The sequence below is a fragment of the Dama dama genome, chromosome 20 (genome assembly GCF_033118175.1).
Source record: "Dama dama isolate Ldn47 chromosome 20, ASM3311817v1, whole genome shotgun sequence".
Taxonomy (NCBI): domain Eukaryota; kingdom Metazoa; phylum Chordata; class Mammalia; order Artiodactyla; family Cervidae; genus Dama; species Dama dama.
Window position 1 is genome coordinate 75,898,602 of NC_083700.1, and position 17,684 is coordinate 75,916,285.

Below are 17,684 nucleotides of genomic sequence, written 5' to 3' on the forward strand. Positions count from 1 at the left end.
GACTCATTTGGCAATGATATTTGACCTAACATTTGTATGAATATGAATACATATTTTAAAAGTCAACTTTAAAAAAAATAACTTTATTTGGCTGTGCCGGGTCTTTGTTGCTGCGTGGGCTTTCTCTGGTTGCGGCAAATTGCTACTGTAGTTGCAGTGCAGACTCATCATTGCAGTGGCTTCTCTAGTTGCAGAGCACAGGCTCTAGGACATGCTTCAGTAGCTGTGGCCCGTGGGCTCTAGAGCACAGGCTCAATAGTTGTGGCACACAGACTTTGTTGCTCCGTGGCATGTGAGATTGTCCCAGATCAGGGATTGAACCCATGTCTTCTGCATTGGCAGGTGGGTTCTTTACCACTGAGCCACCGGGGAAGCCATGAATACGTTTTATTGTGGACATTAAGTGGTTCTATACTCTGCTATGGATTTCTTATAAAATATACATATTACCTCCCTAAAATCTGAAAAATTAGGGCTACAGGGATTTTGGATAAGGGATTATAAATCTGTGCAACTACTGAGCATCTAGTAGGTTCTGGGGATAAACATTCCCATCTGTGTGATATCACTGTGGGTATTGTGCTTTACAGATGGGCAGTTTTAGTGTTTTCTTTAGCATAAGATTATGAGTGAGTGAAGTCACTCAGTTGTGTTTGACTCTTTGTGACCCCATGGACTGTAGCTTGCCAGGCTCCTCTGTCCATGGTGTTCTCCAGGCAAGAATACTGGAGTGGATTGCCATTTCCTCCTCCAGGGAATCTTCCTGACCCAGGGATTGAACCTGGGTCTGTCTCATTGCAGGCAGACTCTTTACCATCTGAGCTACCAGGGAAGCTTTAAGATTAGAAAGTAATGGCCAAATCAAGAGGAGAAATCTTGAAATATGGCTGAATTTGGATGGGTAGAATGCAAAGAGGTGGCATAGTGTAAAAAATGCTGTTTGAAAAGGAAGATTCTAAGCACAGTTGACCTTTGAATAATGGAGCTATTAGAGATGCTTACCCCAACCCTGAGCAGTTGAAAACCTGAGTCCTGCTGTCTCTGCCTAAAAAACAAAGGAATTGGTAAATGATTTGCCCAAAGGCAGGAAGCTGAGCCATTTTGGATACAATCAGGACTCAAACCCTAGTTCTTTTGATTCCAGGTATTGTGATCTCTAATCAAACACAAATTTTTCTCCACACTTAAAGATCTGCAAAATGAAAATGCAGATACTCTATTTATTGGAAAAAGATATCCTCATATAAGAGGACCCACACAGTTCAAATCTGTGTTAATGGTCAACTGTGCACATTTTAGACTGTCTGTTGGTGGAAATGAGGTACAGTATGAGGTATAAACAGAAATAAGGAAATAACAAGGCCAGGCACTGTGGGGCTTTCAGCTATTTGTTCTGAAAAGAAATATTTAGAAGTACTGATTAAAAACAGTGAGGCTCCAAGCCATCAGGTTAAGTTCACTGCTTTTACTGCTGGCCTATGGGATATACCGTGTAAATGCTTTATTCAGTTGCTAAATCTTTTCTGACTCTGTGACCCCATGGACTGCAGCACGCCAGGTTCCTGTCTTCCACTATCTCCGAGTTTGCTCAAACTCATGTCCATTGAGTCAGTGATGGATATAACTGACCCTGCTTCAGAAATATTGTTTTTAACTATAATAAGATGACTTTTCAACAGGATACTTAATCTAAAATTCAACTAAAGAGTAGGCTCCAACTAAAGTGGAGCCCAGATGGTGATGCAGGCTAGCCATGTAACCACTGACATTCATGTTGAATGTTTCTTCCACTCACCCATGTAGCCCCTCTACCCTTTTTCCCACCCCCACCCCTCATCAACAGACTTTAGGGAGAGGAAGAACGTTGAGGTATGTGTGCTAAGTTGCTTCAGTCGTGTCCGACTCTTTGCAATGCTATGGGCTGTAGCATGCCAGGCTCCTCTGTTCATGGGATTCTTCAGGTAAGAAGACTGGAGGGGGTTGCCATGCCCTCCTCTAGGGGATCTTCCTGACCCAGGGATCGAACCCACATCTCTTGTGTCTCTTACGTTCGCAGGAGGGCTCTTTACCACTAGCACCACCTGGGAAGCCCTTATGTTGAGGTATATAGAGTTAACAAAAGCAATGGGAGATGCTGTTTTCATAATTTTAACTAGAAACTTTTTGAGGAAATAAGTTTCAAAATCCTTGCAGTCAGAGCTAAAGCAAAGTCCCAAGGCAACTGGTAGTATCTTTACCAGCAATGATATTAACTGATGGGAGTGTCTAAATGAAAATGTACCTTCACAAATGAAGAAAGGTGGAGGGGGGAGGTTAGTATTTCATGTACAATTTAGGCTTTATCCCCAAAGGTACAGGGAAATCAAGTGGGAAAATCTCCCAAGAGTCTAGTCAGTTGGGCCTGGCCCTTTTAAAAGCACATAGGAAAAGTGGTTATTATAAGTAATTGGAAAAGCAGCTTAACATGCCCAGTGAGCAAATATTTGAGCTATCTGTAAGGCAAGAGGCACTGTGGTTGGATTTGGGTATACGGTGAAGAAAACATGGCCCTCTTTCATGAGACTTATGATCAGGAGGGGATAACCCTACAAAATCAAATGGCACCTGTGGCAAGCGCTACATAGAAGACTTGTTTTTAAGACCACCATAATCCCAGCACTTAGAAATAACTATTATTTTTGGCATATGACCTTCATTGATTTTCCTAACCAAATATTTACATGAAACATATCCCTTTAACAAAAGCGCGAACACCCTGCTCTTTTCACTTAAAGGTGTGACGCAGGATTGTGGGAGGTAAGACAGCTAAGGGAGCCGTTTGGCCATTTTAGGTTCAGTATTACTACTAGCATTAGCCACTTATGAAATTTGTGGACACAGCCCAATTGTCTTTAGAGTGTGTTTTTAAAATGCAGATGCCTGCCTACTAAACAGTGGAGGCAGATGCAAAAAGCAATGCAGCGACGAGGCCACAGGGCAAAGCAGTTAACGAAGCAGGTAATTCAGGGTGTTTGAAAACTCAGAACCACCAGCCAACCAAGTAAACCCACTGTCTACAACTGTGTTCAGAGGGGGTTAACGGAGTATCCATGCTCAGGATGACTGGCACCTCTTTAGCTTGTAGCTGGAACTGGTTTCTCACGTTCACTCAACTAAAGCATCCTAGTGACAGGAGTAGACTAAGGGCAAGTTCTCTCCCTAAACCTAGATTTCCTGGTTAGGAATCTGAAGTGACTCTGATGCCATTCTCTACTTGATCTCTTTCGCTTCTGAAAGAAACTACCCCAATTCAGGGTCCATATCTCTTTTTCTCTTTAAGACCTTAAGCTTTTTATACACTTAATTGGTCTTTCAGAGAAAAAGAGGAAGACCATTTAAAACTTACTGAACTCTATAAACACACTTTCTAGTTGGTGTGCAGAAAGACATGTTCAGCCAACTCTACAGTCAACCATAAGTGTTAGTGATGGTAGCAAAAAGTGGAATTTTAATCAGGCCAAATGTGCATTAGCCTTCACCTCTCTCAAACTTCAGATCAAGTCTCCTCACCTTATAGTAGTTCTCCCTGGAAAGTGAGTAACAGGGGGTGAGTCCTGAATAAGCCACGGCTGTTATAATCAGCCCTGCAGGAAATGGTAAAAACAAAAGCCTTCTTATGGGGCTCACACATTTATGTCGCTTGTTGTTGCTCAGTAGCTGTCATGTTCAGCTCCTTGTGACCCCATGGACTGCAGTGTATCAGGCTCCCCAGGCCTTCACTGTCTCCCAGAATTTGCTCAAATTCATGTTCATTGAGTCAATGATGCTATCCAACCATCTCATCCTCTCCTGCCCTTCTCCTTACCTTCAATCTTTGCAGCATACAGGTCCTTTCCAGTGAGTTGGCTCTTCGCATCAGGTGGCCAAAGTATTAATTCAGTTTCAGCATCAGTCCTTCCAATGAATAGTCAGGGTTTCCCATTTTCCCATATCCTGAATAGTCAGGATTCCCATTTAGGACGGACTGGTTTGATGATCTTGCAGTCCAAGGGAGTCTCAAGAGTCTTCTCCAGCACCACAATTTGAAGGCATCAATTCTTTGGCGCTTAGCCTTCTTTAGAACCAACTTTCACATCCATACATGACTACTGGAAAAGTCTTAGCTTTGACCATATGGACCTTTGTCAGCAAAGTGACATTTCTGCTTTTTAATACACTGCCTAGGTTTGTCATAGCTTTTCTTCCAAGGAGCAAGTGTTTTTAAATTTCATGGCTGCAGTCACCAGTTGCAGTGATTTTGTGGCCCAAGAAAAGAAAATCTATCACCGTTTCCCACTTTTTCCCTTTTTATTTGCTATGAAGTGATGGGACTAGATGGCATGATCTTAGTTTTCTGAATGCTGAGTTTTAAGCCGGCTTTCTCACTCTCTTCGTTCACCCTCATCAAGAGGCTGTTTAGTTCCTCTTATGGTTGCTTAATTTCTAACAAATACAGTAAGTTCAAGGAAGATCTTACTTAGCTAGAATTATGGGCCAACAGTGGTTAGCTCTTTATTCCCCTGAGCTCATGCCTACTCTGTTCCGGTGCCCTCCTTGGGCTCAGCATACACTCACATTGCTGTATGCACCTAATGCCTTAGGAAGAACATGCTACATCTCTGACGCCGTAAGCTAAGCACAGTAGCCGGCACAAGTACGGGCCCAAACGTTTGCTGAATATTGCATACGGAAACATGATGAGAACTTGTCATCATTGACTTCTAAATGTGAAGAAGGTTTTTTTCTTTTTTCTTTCTTTCTTTTTTTTTTTTATTAGTTGCAGGCTAATTACTTCACAACATTTCAGTGGGTTTTGTCATACATTGGTATGAATCAGCCATAGATTTACACGTATTCCCCATCCTGATCCCCCCTCCCACCTCCCTCTCCACCCGATTCCCCTGGGTCTTCCCAGTGCACCAGGCCCGAGCACTTGTCTCATGCATCCCACCTGGGCTGGTGATCTGTTTCACCATCGATAATATACATGCTGTTCTTTCAAAACATCCCACCCTCACCTTCTCCCACAGAGTTCAAAAGTCTGTTCTGTATTTCTGTGTCTCTTTTTCTGTTTTGCATATAGGGTTATCGTTACCATCTTTCTAAATTCCATATATATGTGTTAGTATGCTGTAATGTTCTTTATCTTTCTGGCTTACTTCACTCTGTATAATGGGCTCCAGTTTCATCCATCTCATTAGGACTGATTCAAATGAATTCTTTTTAATGGCTGAGTAATATTCCATGGTGTGTATGTACCACAGCTTCCTTATCCATTCATCTGCTGATGGGCATATAGGTTGCTTCCATGTCTTGGCTATTATAAACAGTGCTGCGATGAACATTGGGGTGCACGTGTCTCTTTCAGATCTGGTTTCCTCGGTGTGTATGCCCAGAAGTGGGATTGCTGGGTCATATGGTAGTTCTATTTCCAGTTTTTTAAGAAATCTCCACACTGTTCTCCATAGTGGCTGTACTAGTTTGCATTCCCACCAACAGTGTAAGAGGGTTCCCTTTTCTCCACACCCTCTCCAGCATTTATTGCTTGTAGACTTTTGGATAGCAGCCATCCTGACTGGAGTGTAATGGTACCTCATTGTGGTTTTGATTTGCATTTCTCTGATAATGAGTGATGTTGAGCATCTTTTCATGTGTTTGTTAGCCATCTGTATGTCTTCTTTGGAGAAATGTCTGTTTAGTTCTTTGGCCCATTTTTTGATTGGGTCATTTATTTTTCTGGAATTGAGCTGCAGGAGTTGCTTGTATATTTTTGAGATTAATCCTTTGTCTGTTTCTTCATTTGCTATTATTTTCTCCCAATCTGAGGGCTTTCTTTTCACCTTACTTATAGTTTCCTTTGTTGTGCAAAAGCTTTTAAGTTTCATTAGGTCCCATTTGTTTAGTTTTGCTTTTATTTCCAATATTCTGGGGGGTGGGTCATAGAGGATCTTGCTGTGATTTATGTCGGAGAGTGTTTTGCCTATGTTCTCCTCTAGGAGATTTATAGTTTCTGGTCTTACATTTAGATCTTTAATCCATTTTGAGTTTATTTTTGTGTATGGTGTTAGAAAGTGTTCTAGTTTCATTCTTTTACAAGTGGTTGACCAGTTTTCCCAGCACCACTTGTGAAAGAGGTTGTCTTTTTTCCATTGTATATCCTTGCCTCCTTTGTCAAAGATAAGGTGTCCATAGGTTCATGGATTTATCTCTGGGCTTTCTATTCTGTTCCATTGATCTATATTTCTGTCTTTGTGCCAGTATCATACTGTCTTGATGACTGTGGCTTTGTAGTAGAGTCTGAAGTCAGGCAGGTTGATTCCTCCAGTTCCATTCCTCTTTCTCAAGATTACTTTGGCTATTCGAGGTTTTTTGTATTTCCATACAAATTGTGAAATTATTTGTTCTAGTTCTGTGAAAAATACTGTTGGTAGCTTGATAGGGATTGCATTGAATCTATAGATTGCTTTGGGTAGAATAGCCATTTTGACAATATTGATTCTTCCAATCCATGAACACGGTATGTTTCTCCATCTGTTTGTGTCCTCTTTGATTTCTTTCATCAGTGTTTTATAGTTTTCTATGTATAGGTCTTTTGTTTCTTTAGGTAGATATACTCCTAAGTATTTTATTCTTTTTGTTGCAATGGTGAATGGTATTGTTTCCTTAATTTCTCTTTCTGTTTTTTCATTGTTAGTATATAGGAATGCAAGGGATTTCTGTGTGTTAATTTTATATCCTGCAACTTTACTATATTCATTGATTAGCTCTAGTAATTTTCTGGTACAGTCTTTAGGGTTTTCTATGTAGAGGATCATGTCATCTGCAAACAGTGAGAGTTTCACTTCTTCTTTTCCTATCTGGATTCTTTTTACTTCTTTTTCTGCTCTGATTGCTGTGGCCAAAACTTCCAACACTATGTTGAATAGTAGTGGTGAGAGTGGGCACCCTTGTCTTGTTCCTGATTTCAGGGGAAATGATTTCAATTTTTCACCATTGAGGGTGATGCTTGCTGTGGGTTTGTCATATATAGCTTTTATTATGTTGAGGTATGTTCCTTCTATTCCTGCTTTTTGGAGAGTTTTAATCATAAATGAGTGTTGAATTTTGTCAAAGGCTTTCTCTGCATCTATTGAGATAATCATATGGTTTTTATCTTTCAATTTGTTAATGTGGTGTATTACATTGATTGATTTGCAGATATTAAAGAATCCTTGCATTCCTGGAATAAAGCCCACTTGGTCATGGTGTATGATTTTTTTAATATGTTGTTGGATTCTGTTTGCTAGAATTTTGTTAAGGATTTTTGCATCTATGTTCATCAGTGATATTGGCCTGTAGTTTTCTTTTTTTTTGTGGCATCTTTGTCTGGTTTTGGAATTAGGGTGATGGTGGCCTCATAGAATGAGTTTGGAAGCTTACCTTCATCTGCAATTTTCTGGAAGAGTTTGAGTAAGATAGGTGTTAGCTCTTCTCTAAATTTTTGGTAGAATTCAGCTGTGAAGCCATCTGGTCCTGGGCTTTTGTTTGCTGGAAGATTTTTGATTACAGTTTCGATTTCCTTGCTTGTGATGGGTCTGTTAAGATCTTCTATTTCTTCCTGGTTCAGTTTTGGAAAGTTATACTTTTCTAAGAATTTGTCCATTTCATCCAAGTTGTCCATTTTATTGGCATAGAGCTGCTGGTAGTAGTCTCTTATGATCCTTTGTATTTCAGTGTTGTCTGTTGTGATCTCTCCATTTTCATTTCTAATTTTGCTAATTTGGTTCTTCTCTCTTTGTTTCTTAATGAGTCTTGCTAATGGTTTGTCAATTTTGTTTATTTTTTCAAAAAACCAGCTTTTAGCTTTGTTGATTTTTGCTATGGTCTCTGTATTTCTTTTGCATTTATTTCTGCCCTGATTTTTAAGATTTCTTTCCTTCTGCTAACCCTGGGGTTCTTCATTTCTTCCTTCTCTAATTGCTTTAGGTGTAGAGTTAGGTTATTTATTTGGTTTTTTTCTTGTTTCTTGATGTAAGCCTGTAATGCTATGAACCTTCCCCTTAGCACTGCTTTTACAGTGTCCCATAGGTTTTGGGTTGTTGTGTTTTCATTTTCATTCATTTCTATACATATTTTGATTTCTTCTATGATTTGTTGGTTATTCAGAAGCGTGTTATTTAGCCTCCATATGTTTGAATTTTTAACAATTTTTTCTCTGTAATTGAGATCTAATCTTACTGCACTGTGGTCAGAAAAGGTGACTAATGATTTCAATTTTTTTGAATTTTCCAAGACCAGATTTATGGCCCAGGATGTGATCTATTCTGGAGAAGGTTCCGTGTGCACTTGAGAAAAAGGTGAAATTGATTGTTTTGGGGTGAAATGTCCTATCAATTAGGTCTAGCTGGTCCATTGTGTCATTTAAGGTTTGTGTTTCCTTGTTAATTTTCTGTTTAGTTGATCTATCCATAGTTGTGAGTGGGGTATTAAAGTCTCCCACTATTATTGTGTTACTATTAATTTCCTCTTTCATACTCGTTAGTGTTTGCCGTACATATTGCGGTACTCCTATGTTGGGTGCATATATATTTATAATTGTTATATCTTCTTCTTGGATTGATCCTTTGATCATTAAGTAGTGTCCTTCTTTGTCTCTTTTCACATCCTTTATTTGAAAGTCTACTTTATCTGATATGAGTATTGCGACTCCTGCTTTCTTTTGGTCTCCGTTTGCATGAAATATTTTTTTCCAGCCCTTCACTTTTAGTCTGTATGTGTCTCTTGTTTTGAGGTGGGTCTCTTGTTGACAGCATATATAGGGGTCTTGTTTTTGTATCCATTCAGCCAATCTTTGTCTTTTGGTTGGGGCATTCAACCCATTTACATTTAGGGTAATTATTGATAGGTGTGGTCCCGTTGCCATTTACTTTGTTGTTTTGGGTTCACCTTTATACAACCTTTCTGCATTTCCTGTCTAGAGATCCTTTAGCATTTGTTGAAGAGCTGGTTTGGTTGTGCTGAATTCTCTCAGCTTTTACTTATCTGTAAAGCTTTTGAATTCTCCTTCATATCTGAATGAGATCCTTGCTGGATACAGTAATCTAGGTTGTAGGCTACTCTCTTTCATTACTTTCAGTACGTCCTGCCATTCCCTTCTGGCCTGGAGGGTTTCTATTGATAGATCAGCTGTTATCCTTATGGGAATCCCTTTGTGTGTTATTTGTTGTTTCTCCCTTGCTGCTTTTAAGATTTGTTCTTTGTGTTTGATCTTTGTTAATTTGATTAATATGTGTCTTGGGGTGTTTCGCCTTGGGTTTATCCTGTTTGGGACTCTCTGGGTTTCTTGGACTTGGGTGGCTATTTCCTTCCCCATTTTAGGGAAGTTTTCAGCTATTATCTCCTCGAGTATTTTCTCATGGCCTTTCTTTTTGTCTTCTTCTTCTGGAACTCCTATGATTCGAATGTTGGGGTGTTTCACGTTGTCCCAGAGGTCCCTGAGGTTGTCCTCATTTCTTTTGATCCTTTTTTCTTTTTTCCTCTCTGCTTCATTTATTTCCACTATTTTATCTTCTACCTCACTTATCCTATCTTCTGCCTCCGTTATTCTACCCTTGGTTCCCTCCAAAGTGTTTTTGATCTCATTCATTGCATTATTCATTTTTAATTGACTCTTTTTTATTTCTTCTAGGTCTTTATTAAACATTTCTTGTACCTTTTCAATCTTTGTCTCCAGGCTATTTATCTGTAACTCCATTTTGTTTTCAAGATTTTGGATCATTTTTATTATCATTATTCTAAATTCTTTTTCAGGTAGATTCCCTATCTCCTCCTCTTTTGTTTGACTTGGTGGGCATTTTTCATGTTCCTTTACCTGTTGGGTATTTCTTTGCCTTTTCATCTTGTTTAGATTGCTGTGTCTGGAGTGGGCTTTCTGTGTTCTGGAGGTCTGTGGTTCCTTTTTATTGTGGAGGATTTACCCAGTGGGTGGGGTTAGACGATTGGCTTGTCAAGGTTTCCTGGTTAGGGAAGCTTGCGTCAGTGTTCTGGTGCGTGGAACTTGATTTCTTCTCTCTGGAGAGCAATGGAGTGCCCAGTAATGAGTTTTGAGATGGGTCTATGTGTTAGGTGTGACCTTGGGCAGCCTGTATGTTGACGTTCAGGGCTATGTTCCTGCGTTGCTGGAGAATTTGGGTGGTATGTCTTGCTCTAAAACTTATTGGCTCTTGGGTGGTGGTTGGTTTCAGTGTAGGTATGGAGGCTTTTGGACGGTCACTTATTACTTAAAGTTCCATGTAGTCAGGAGTTTTCTGGTGTTCTCAGGTTTTGGGCTTAAGTCTCCTGCCTCTGGATTTCAGTTTTATTCTTCCTGTAGTCTCAGGACTTCTCCAACTATACAGCACTGATAAGAAAACTTCTAGGTTATTGGCGAAAAGATTCTCCCCCGTTAGGGACACCCAGAGAGGTTCACAGAGTTTCATGAAGGAGAGGAGAGGGAGGAGGGAGATAGAGATGAGCAGGAGAAAAAGGGGGACTCAAGAGGAGAGAGACAGATCTACGCAGCTGTCTGTTCCTAGAGTGTTCTCCATAGCCCAGTCACCTACAAAGATTCACAGAATTGGATTGGGAAGAGAAAGGGAAAGGAGGAAATAGGGGTGTTCTGAGGTAGAAAACAGAGAGTCAAGATTGGGAGAGAATAATCTTCGGTTTAAAAATAGGGCTTCTCTTCTTTTTTTTTGTAAGGTTATAGTGTATTGAAAATGAAAATTAAGGAGTAGTAGAAGAGTACTAGAGGACTTTAAAAGAAATAAGAAAAAGAAAAATAGAAAATAGAAGAGAAAAAGAAAAGAAAAAAAAAATTTTTTTTCCCCCTAATTAAAAAAATCATAAAAATCTATGGAAATGAAAGTTAAGGAGTAATGGAGGAGTAGTAGGGAATTTTAAAGGAAAATAAAAGAGAAAAAAGAAAAAAAGAAAAAAAAAAAGAGAGAAAAAAGTAAAATTATATCTAGGAGTTTCTCTGGAGCTGTTGCGGTCAGTGTGGGTTCGGCTCAGTTTCAGATAGCTCCTCGTTCCAGCTTACACTTCTCGATATGTACAGGCCCCTTCCGGTGTAGTCAGTGTTTTCTAGAGGGATTTTAATCTGTTGCACTGGTCCCTTCTGAAGTGGTTCCCTTTGTTTATTTGGCTTCTGTTTGCCGGTCTCTTCAGAGCCTCATTTCCGCCCTGACACAGGCGGGCGGAGGTGGACTCTTATTCAGGTAGCTAGTTCCGTCGCTCTGTGGGGACAGGCTGGCGCTGCGGGGAGGGGCTGGGGCTGCCAGGAGGGGCTGACGCTGCTCTCTCCTCTGTGCTGCTCAGGCTCCCGGCTGTTCTATATGGAGCGCGCCCCGCGCTGCGCGAGGCTCCAGCCCTCGGGTGTTCCACAAAAGCGCGGAACGAAAAGCTGCACCTGCTCTCTGTGCCTTCCCCGTCAGAGTGGTCCAGGCAGCGAGGGGCTTGGTGGGCGCACTCTCCCCAGGTGTGGCGCGCCCCCTCCCTTCCGCGGACCCAGTCTCAGTTTCCGCTGGCGCCAGTCGGGTGCGCGCGCCTTCTGCCCTCCGCGTCCCCAGCCCCAGTCCCCGCCCGCGCCGGTCGGGTGCCTGCGCCCTGTGTCTCGCCGCGACCTTCCCCTCCCCCCTGCCTCCTGCCTCCGGCGGGGCTGGGCCGGTCCGCAGCCTGCGAGCTCTTCTCTGGACTTTCTCGGTCTCTTTGTTCTGCGAACGGCCGGCAGTGTGTTCGGGCCGGTTAATTTTCTCTCTCTCTTTTGCTCTCCCACAGTTCAAGTTGGCAGCTCACAGAAGCTCCCTCCGATTGTCCTCAGGGCACTCGGGCCAGGACCCTACCCCAAGCAATGCCGCCTGACTCCCTTCCCGGGACGGATCTCCGTCCTTAGCTCTTTTGTCTCACTTTTTATCTTTTATATTTTGTCCTACCTCCTTTCGAAGACAATGGGCTGCCCTTCTGGGCGCCTGATGACCTCAGCTAGCGATCAGAAGTTGTTTTGCGAAGTTTGCTCTGCATTCAGTTGTTCTTTTGATGAATTTGTAGGAGAGAAAGTGGTCTCCCTGTCCTACTCCTCCGCCATCTTGGCTCCTCCCCCCATGAAGAAGGTTTTACCATCAATTTGGACAAAGGAGAATTAGAAGTTCAACCCTAGTTTAAACGGCAGTTCCTCAATGTTCTTCGCAGAATAAGTAGACTTTAAATGCACATTCAAGTTCACTTCTTGGAACAAGCAAAATGAAACTTTAAGTACAGGTGACCTTTGTACAACACAGAGGCTGGGGTGCTGACCCTCCACCCAGTTGAAACTGTGTGTGTAATTTACGGTCTGCCCTCTGTATAGTATTCCTCTTGTCATCCAGTGTCTCACACCCACAGATTCAACCAAGCATGGATCATGTGGTATTTACTACTGAAGAAAATCTGCATGTAAATGGACCCATACAGCTCAACCTATGTAGTTCAAGGGTCAACGGTATATTATATATTCTAAAAAAGTCACAGGACCTAGTATAAAAATAAGATAAAAAATAATCATGTTTGGTAAAGAAAAAACACAGATGTCAGATGTCAAAGATGCCAGCACAATACTAAGGGTAAAAAAGAAATAAGGTTATGGATAATTGGTATTAGAAGACAGAGATTAGTGCAAATGTTTAAATACATAAAGTCAGTCCATAACATGGGGCAGATAAGATTTTGCAAAGGATAAACCTGATTACTAAACAGCAGAGTTGATTTTATGATAAAAAAGTTTAAATAATCAGTAAGCATAATGATATAGGAAGGTCATTTTTAGGGAGAAATTTATATGGTTTTCCTCACTGGTACTTTGCATAAATATGGATTATAGTTAGAAAAACCTTTATTTCTGATTTGGTATTTAGCAGTGGTTACATGTGATATTTAGCAGAGCTGGTTACACACCCCAAGGGTCATCAGCACACATCTTGCCTGGAAAATTCTTCAGCCCCCACTTTTCAAAATGCCCACTCAATTTTCTGTTGAGAGTAAAGTGAAATTTTTTTTGCAAAACTGTTATGTGATATAAATTGCACTGTAAAAGAAGGAAACAAAATGTTTTTAAGTAGTTCAGAGAAAGAGAAATGCGTGAATAGAGGTCCACAGACCTAAGGATCTCTCTGGAGGACAAAAAAACATCATCTGTCCATTTACCCATGAGGTAAAAGGGGTCAGGAGCCACTGAAACACTATTGCCCACCCTTGTCTAGGAGCTGAAAGAACAAACTGTATACATTCACGTTGTAAACTGCATCATTCAAGCTTAAAATCTATAATTAACACCTACTCAATCTACTAAAAATCATTCACAAAGCATTATGTAGGCAAATATGTTTAAAAAAATATTTTAATAAGCATATTCAGAATGGCAGACAGGGAACAGGGGAAGGGAATTATTTTACAGTGCAAAATTATTATGCATAAATTTTAAAACATTAATCCATAATTTTAAATGCCTATTTAAATATTATTTCAAATACGTTTTAAAGCTCAACAGATTTGTTTTGTTGAACTGAGTTGCAATTTTTGAACTCTATTTGAAAACACATCACAGAACAGAATACCATTCCAAATGAAGATAGTGCTTTGCTGGGGGTAGGTATGGGGTGAGGGAGACTAAGTAACTATTAACGAAGGCTTCTTTTCCCAATGCAGTTTGTCAAGAGTTATGAAATGTACTAAATCTTAAGCAAATTAAATTCATGATATTACTAAAATTTTTTAAAGTAGTGCAATGACTTATCAAGTTATAGTGGCTGCATTATAAAGAACAATGTACTGTGTCAAATACCTGTATAAACATAAAATACAATTAAATATTTCTCTATGAAAAGCTGAGCATTATGTATTATAATAGTGGAATGTTTTTCATTAGGCAGACTTTAAAAAGATTAAGAAAAGTAAAATTTCCTAACATGTATACAACATGTGCCGTATTTGCAAACATGCCTGAGAATTTATTTAAAATGTTCCTGTAATATCAGTTTGCAAGAACTTCACAAACCTGCTAACAAAATGCATCTTTTAAAAAAAGGTGAAAATGGCATCTCTAATATTGCCAACAACTTAAAAAAAGTACATCATCACTATTTCTATAGACCATCTTTGAAAAAGAGCTAGGATACTTTGGATTCATATAATAAAATCTGATTTAGAAAATGGATTGTGACCATCTGCTAAAGCTGCCATTCTGGATAAATTAATGTTCTAGGTAAAACAAAAACAACAAAAAGCTCACGCTTCTCACCACATTCACCCAAAACTTTGATTTACTTGGGTCTATACGTAATAACAGTGAATCTACATCATGTAAAGTCAAGTGTTGTAAAGTGGCTTTTAACACTGTTTGGGGGAAAAAAGTTGTTCACATTGGTGGAGGGAAGCAGTCTGAACATAGGTTAATAGTAATACTTCATGGAGGATAAGGCCTAAACCATAATTTCTCAGTGCAAACCTCTACTCAATTGCATTAGACAGTTGAGCCATTAAAAACAAGACCACAGAAGATATATTCTAAAAAGACATTGGCTCTTTGATGGCTGAAAATGAACTGCCAGAAATATCTGGGGATATGTCTGTGTGATAAGAGTAGTTAATAATCTTTTATAAAAGTTTGGATATAGGTTGGTCTATCAGCTGTATAAAACTACATTTTTTTAAAATAAGAATTTTGCACTAAAAATAAAATGGCACTCTTGCAAGGTGATGCAAAATCAGTTCAGTTCAGTCACTCAAGTCGTGTCCAACTCTTTGTGAATGGATGATCCTATTTGTAATCACACAGAGCAATGGTTACTGAATAGCTTATTTTCACTTTGGAAATGCACTATCAAATATGAAAAGCTGGATTGTAATTGGAAATCTAATTATCTGGTGATCTATTTCCACCAGATAAGTTTATCACTTTTTCCTCATAAAATCAGTATCGTTGCCTGCCAACTCCTTGTGTGTGCCAATATCTAAGTATCACTTGACCTTTTCCCCTGTTTAATGCAAAAATGGGAAATTTTATAAAGCATATAAAAATAACTGAATGGGATTCTGGTCAGCATGATACATTTAAGCACTTGAAGTCAACATTAAACTTCTGTTTTGCTTCAAAAATAATTTTGAAAATTATAACAAATGCAAAACAAACTATGTGATCTAAGTATCATGCTTAATTTCAGTTCTCAAACTATTTGTCCTTAAGTAAAAACTTGAAAAAACAAATGTTCACAATCCTTTATGAATGCTTTTACCACCTGGATAAGAAACATGACTCAGTTACTACACAAACACTTAAAAATTCATTAGAAAAACCTTAGCAAAATAAAATGAAAGCTGACAGACTCAGAATATCAATTCCTCTCATAAAAGTTTACCAACTGTACAAGTTAAGAAAATTATACAAGCTTTTGTGTTAAGAAAGGACAGCTCAGTCAAGACATATGTACTGTAAAAATCTTTCAAAGGCTACAAAGAATCTGGAAAAATACAGAATGTATTTCTTAAGCCCAGATAAGAATATGGAAAGACATCATTGATGTCAACAATTTTACATATACAAACCTGACTTGGTTTATTTTTAAACTTCTATATATAAAAAAATCATGCTAGCATAACTTTCAGGATTCATAGGGTTTCCTTAATAATGATACTCAATTTGTATGGAGAGAAAAATGTCTGTTATAAAAGACATTTTAAGAAACTCTGAAAAATTGGTGTTAATCAGAAATTTGAACTTGTTTTTTTCTTCTCTGCCATCAAACTAAGCAAAAAGTACCTTGTAGTGAAATTTTAGGATTAATACATCAAATGAGAAGGTACAGATGTATCTGTAGTTCATTCAAATTTACTAAACTATTTGTTATTTCCTTAAAAGGGCCTTTACAATTTTAAAGCAAAAAATATGCAAAAGGCAGAATTATAAAATCTTATTTACTCAAGTTAGGACTCAATTCAAATTTTAACCAACTGCTTCAAGGAAATCAACTTTTTAAGGTAACCCATCAACCCTGAAAATTTTAGTCACACCAGAATTTACTCCAAAGAAAGTAAAGTTTAGTCATCTGTGTTCTCAAGTTCTTCAAATTTTCCATGTGAGATTGTGTCTTGGAAAAACTCAGAACCACCTGGACTTTCTTTTCCATTGCTGTTTACCCTTCGCCTTTTGGCAGGTCTCTCACTTTTTTCATCAAAATCATTTTCATTTCTTGCAGTCATATGGGCGACTTTTGGGTCAGTGGTTAGGTTATCTGTTTCATAACCATTGGTATCCATATCTGTGTGAAGTGGTTTCTTACTTCCACCTGTTGGTCCATTAACATGTAATCCTTCAACTTTCACTTCTTCTTTGTTTAATGTTTCACCTGGTCCATTAGATGACACCCCTTGGTTGGAAGAGACATGAAAGAAACTGCTAATATTATAAAGCTAAATTCATAAATTATTATAAAAGTGCTATAAACAGCTGTAAAATAACTTTTTATCAAGGAAGTGAGGTATCAAATATGTGTGTGTGTGTATATATATATAGTTTCAATTCTGGTTCTATTTACTTTAGTAGCTGTGCGACCTTAGGCAAATTATTTATATTCCCTTGTACCTCAGTCTGATCACACATATACAATGAGGATAACAAATTTATAGGGCTGCTGTGAAGATTAAGCTAATGAATGTAAACAATTAAGACCAGGATTTGGTATGTATTAATAGCATGCTGGTATTTACATGACAACAAATAAGCAATGGATCCACCAGCAGTCTAAATAAGCTGAGTTAAAGCAAAGATATTCATAACTTATTCAGGTTGAGCAGTTTGTAACTTTCTAAAACAATGAAAAAATTATATTCTTTCTATAGAAGCTTGAGTTTTCTAATTGCCTTACAAAAGCAAGATGACATGACTTTTTCATTCTTGACATTAATCTGTCATAATGTTAAATTAATGCCTGCACTATACAAGCATACACTTGAAAATGCTAAAGGCAAACACAAATTCCTTCCTAATAGACTGAGAAAAGAAACTGCATAATTAATAATGTAACAAAAGGTCATGTTACAGTTGACTGCAAAATGGAAGACAAATTTTGTGAATGCTTAATGTAAAATACAGAATGTGCTACTGGAGAAAATGAAAATTTAATTACCTGAAAAATATTCACTATAAAGAATGAGCCTCAAATACACATTTTGGTCAAAGAAAGTATTCTATTTTCTCAACTCAGAAATGCACTCAAACCATAATTGCTTATGGGATTATGCACCATATGATATAAAAGGAGTGATTTTTCCACAGTAAGCACAAGAAGCTAGGTTAAACGATCATTAGGTCAAAAATCACTATTAGATTTCAAGACACTAATTAAAGCCCCTTATGAAAAAAGACAATTGGTTTGGAAAGGTCTTCCTTTCCTTGAAAAGCCTGGAAATCTTAATTGTATTGCATGTGAATCGCTTCTGGGCGGAGTAATGTGTTAAGTAATTCATGAACACTCTTCCTAGGCTAACTGCATGTTATCACCAAATGGTTAAAAAGATTCAACCAACTGCCTATCAAAACACTTAAAAAAAAAATTCCAGAAAGTTCCAAAAGGCAAAAACTTGAATTTACTTTGTGCTGGCAAATACTTAAATAGTGT

At 38.7% G+C, this 17,684-nt stretch overlaps 1 protein-coding gene across 12 annotated transcripts in view; it reads right to left on the reverse strand.

The window, feature by feature from the left end:
- Window positions 1-13,390: 13,390 nt before the first annotated feature.
- MIER1 (MIER1 transcriptional regulator) overlaps window positions 13,391-17,684 on the reverse strand; it is a 69,185-nt gene continuing 64,891 nt past the window's right edge. For 11 of the 12 annotated variants that reach the window (XM_061121661.1, XM_061121658.1, XM_061121660.1 and 8 more), the window contains one exon: window positions 13,391-16,433. In XM_061121661.1, coding sequence (XP_060977644.1) covers window positions 16,105-16,433 — 329 coding nt within the window. In that variant the 3' untranslated portion in view covers window positions 13,391-16,104. Of the gene's footprint in view, window positions 16,460-17,684 lie in introns of all 12 variants that reach the window. The other variant, XM_061121662.1, reaches the window with a different exon arrangement.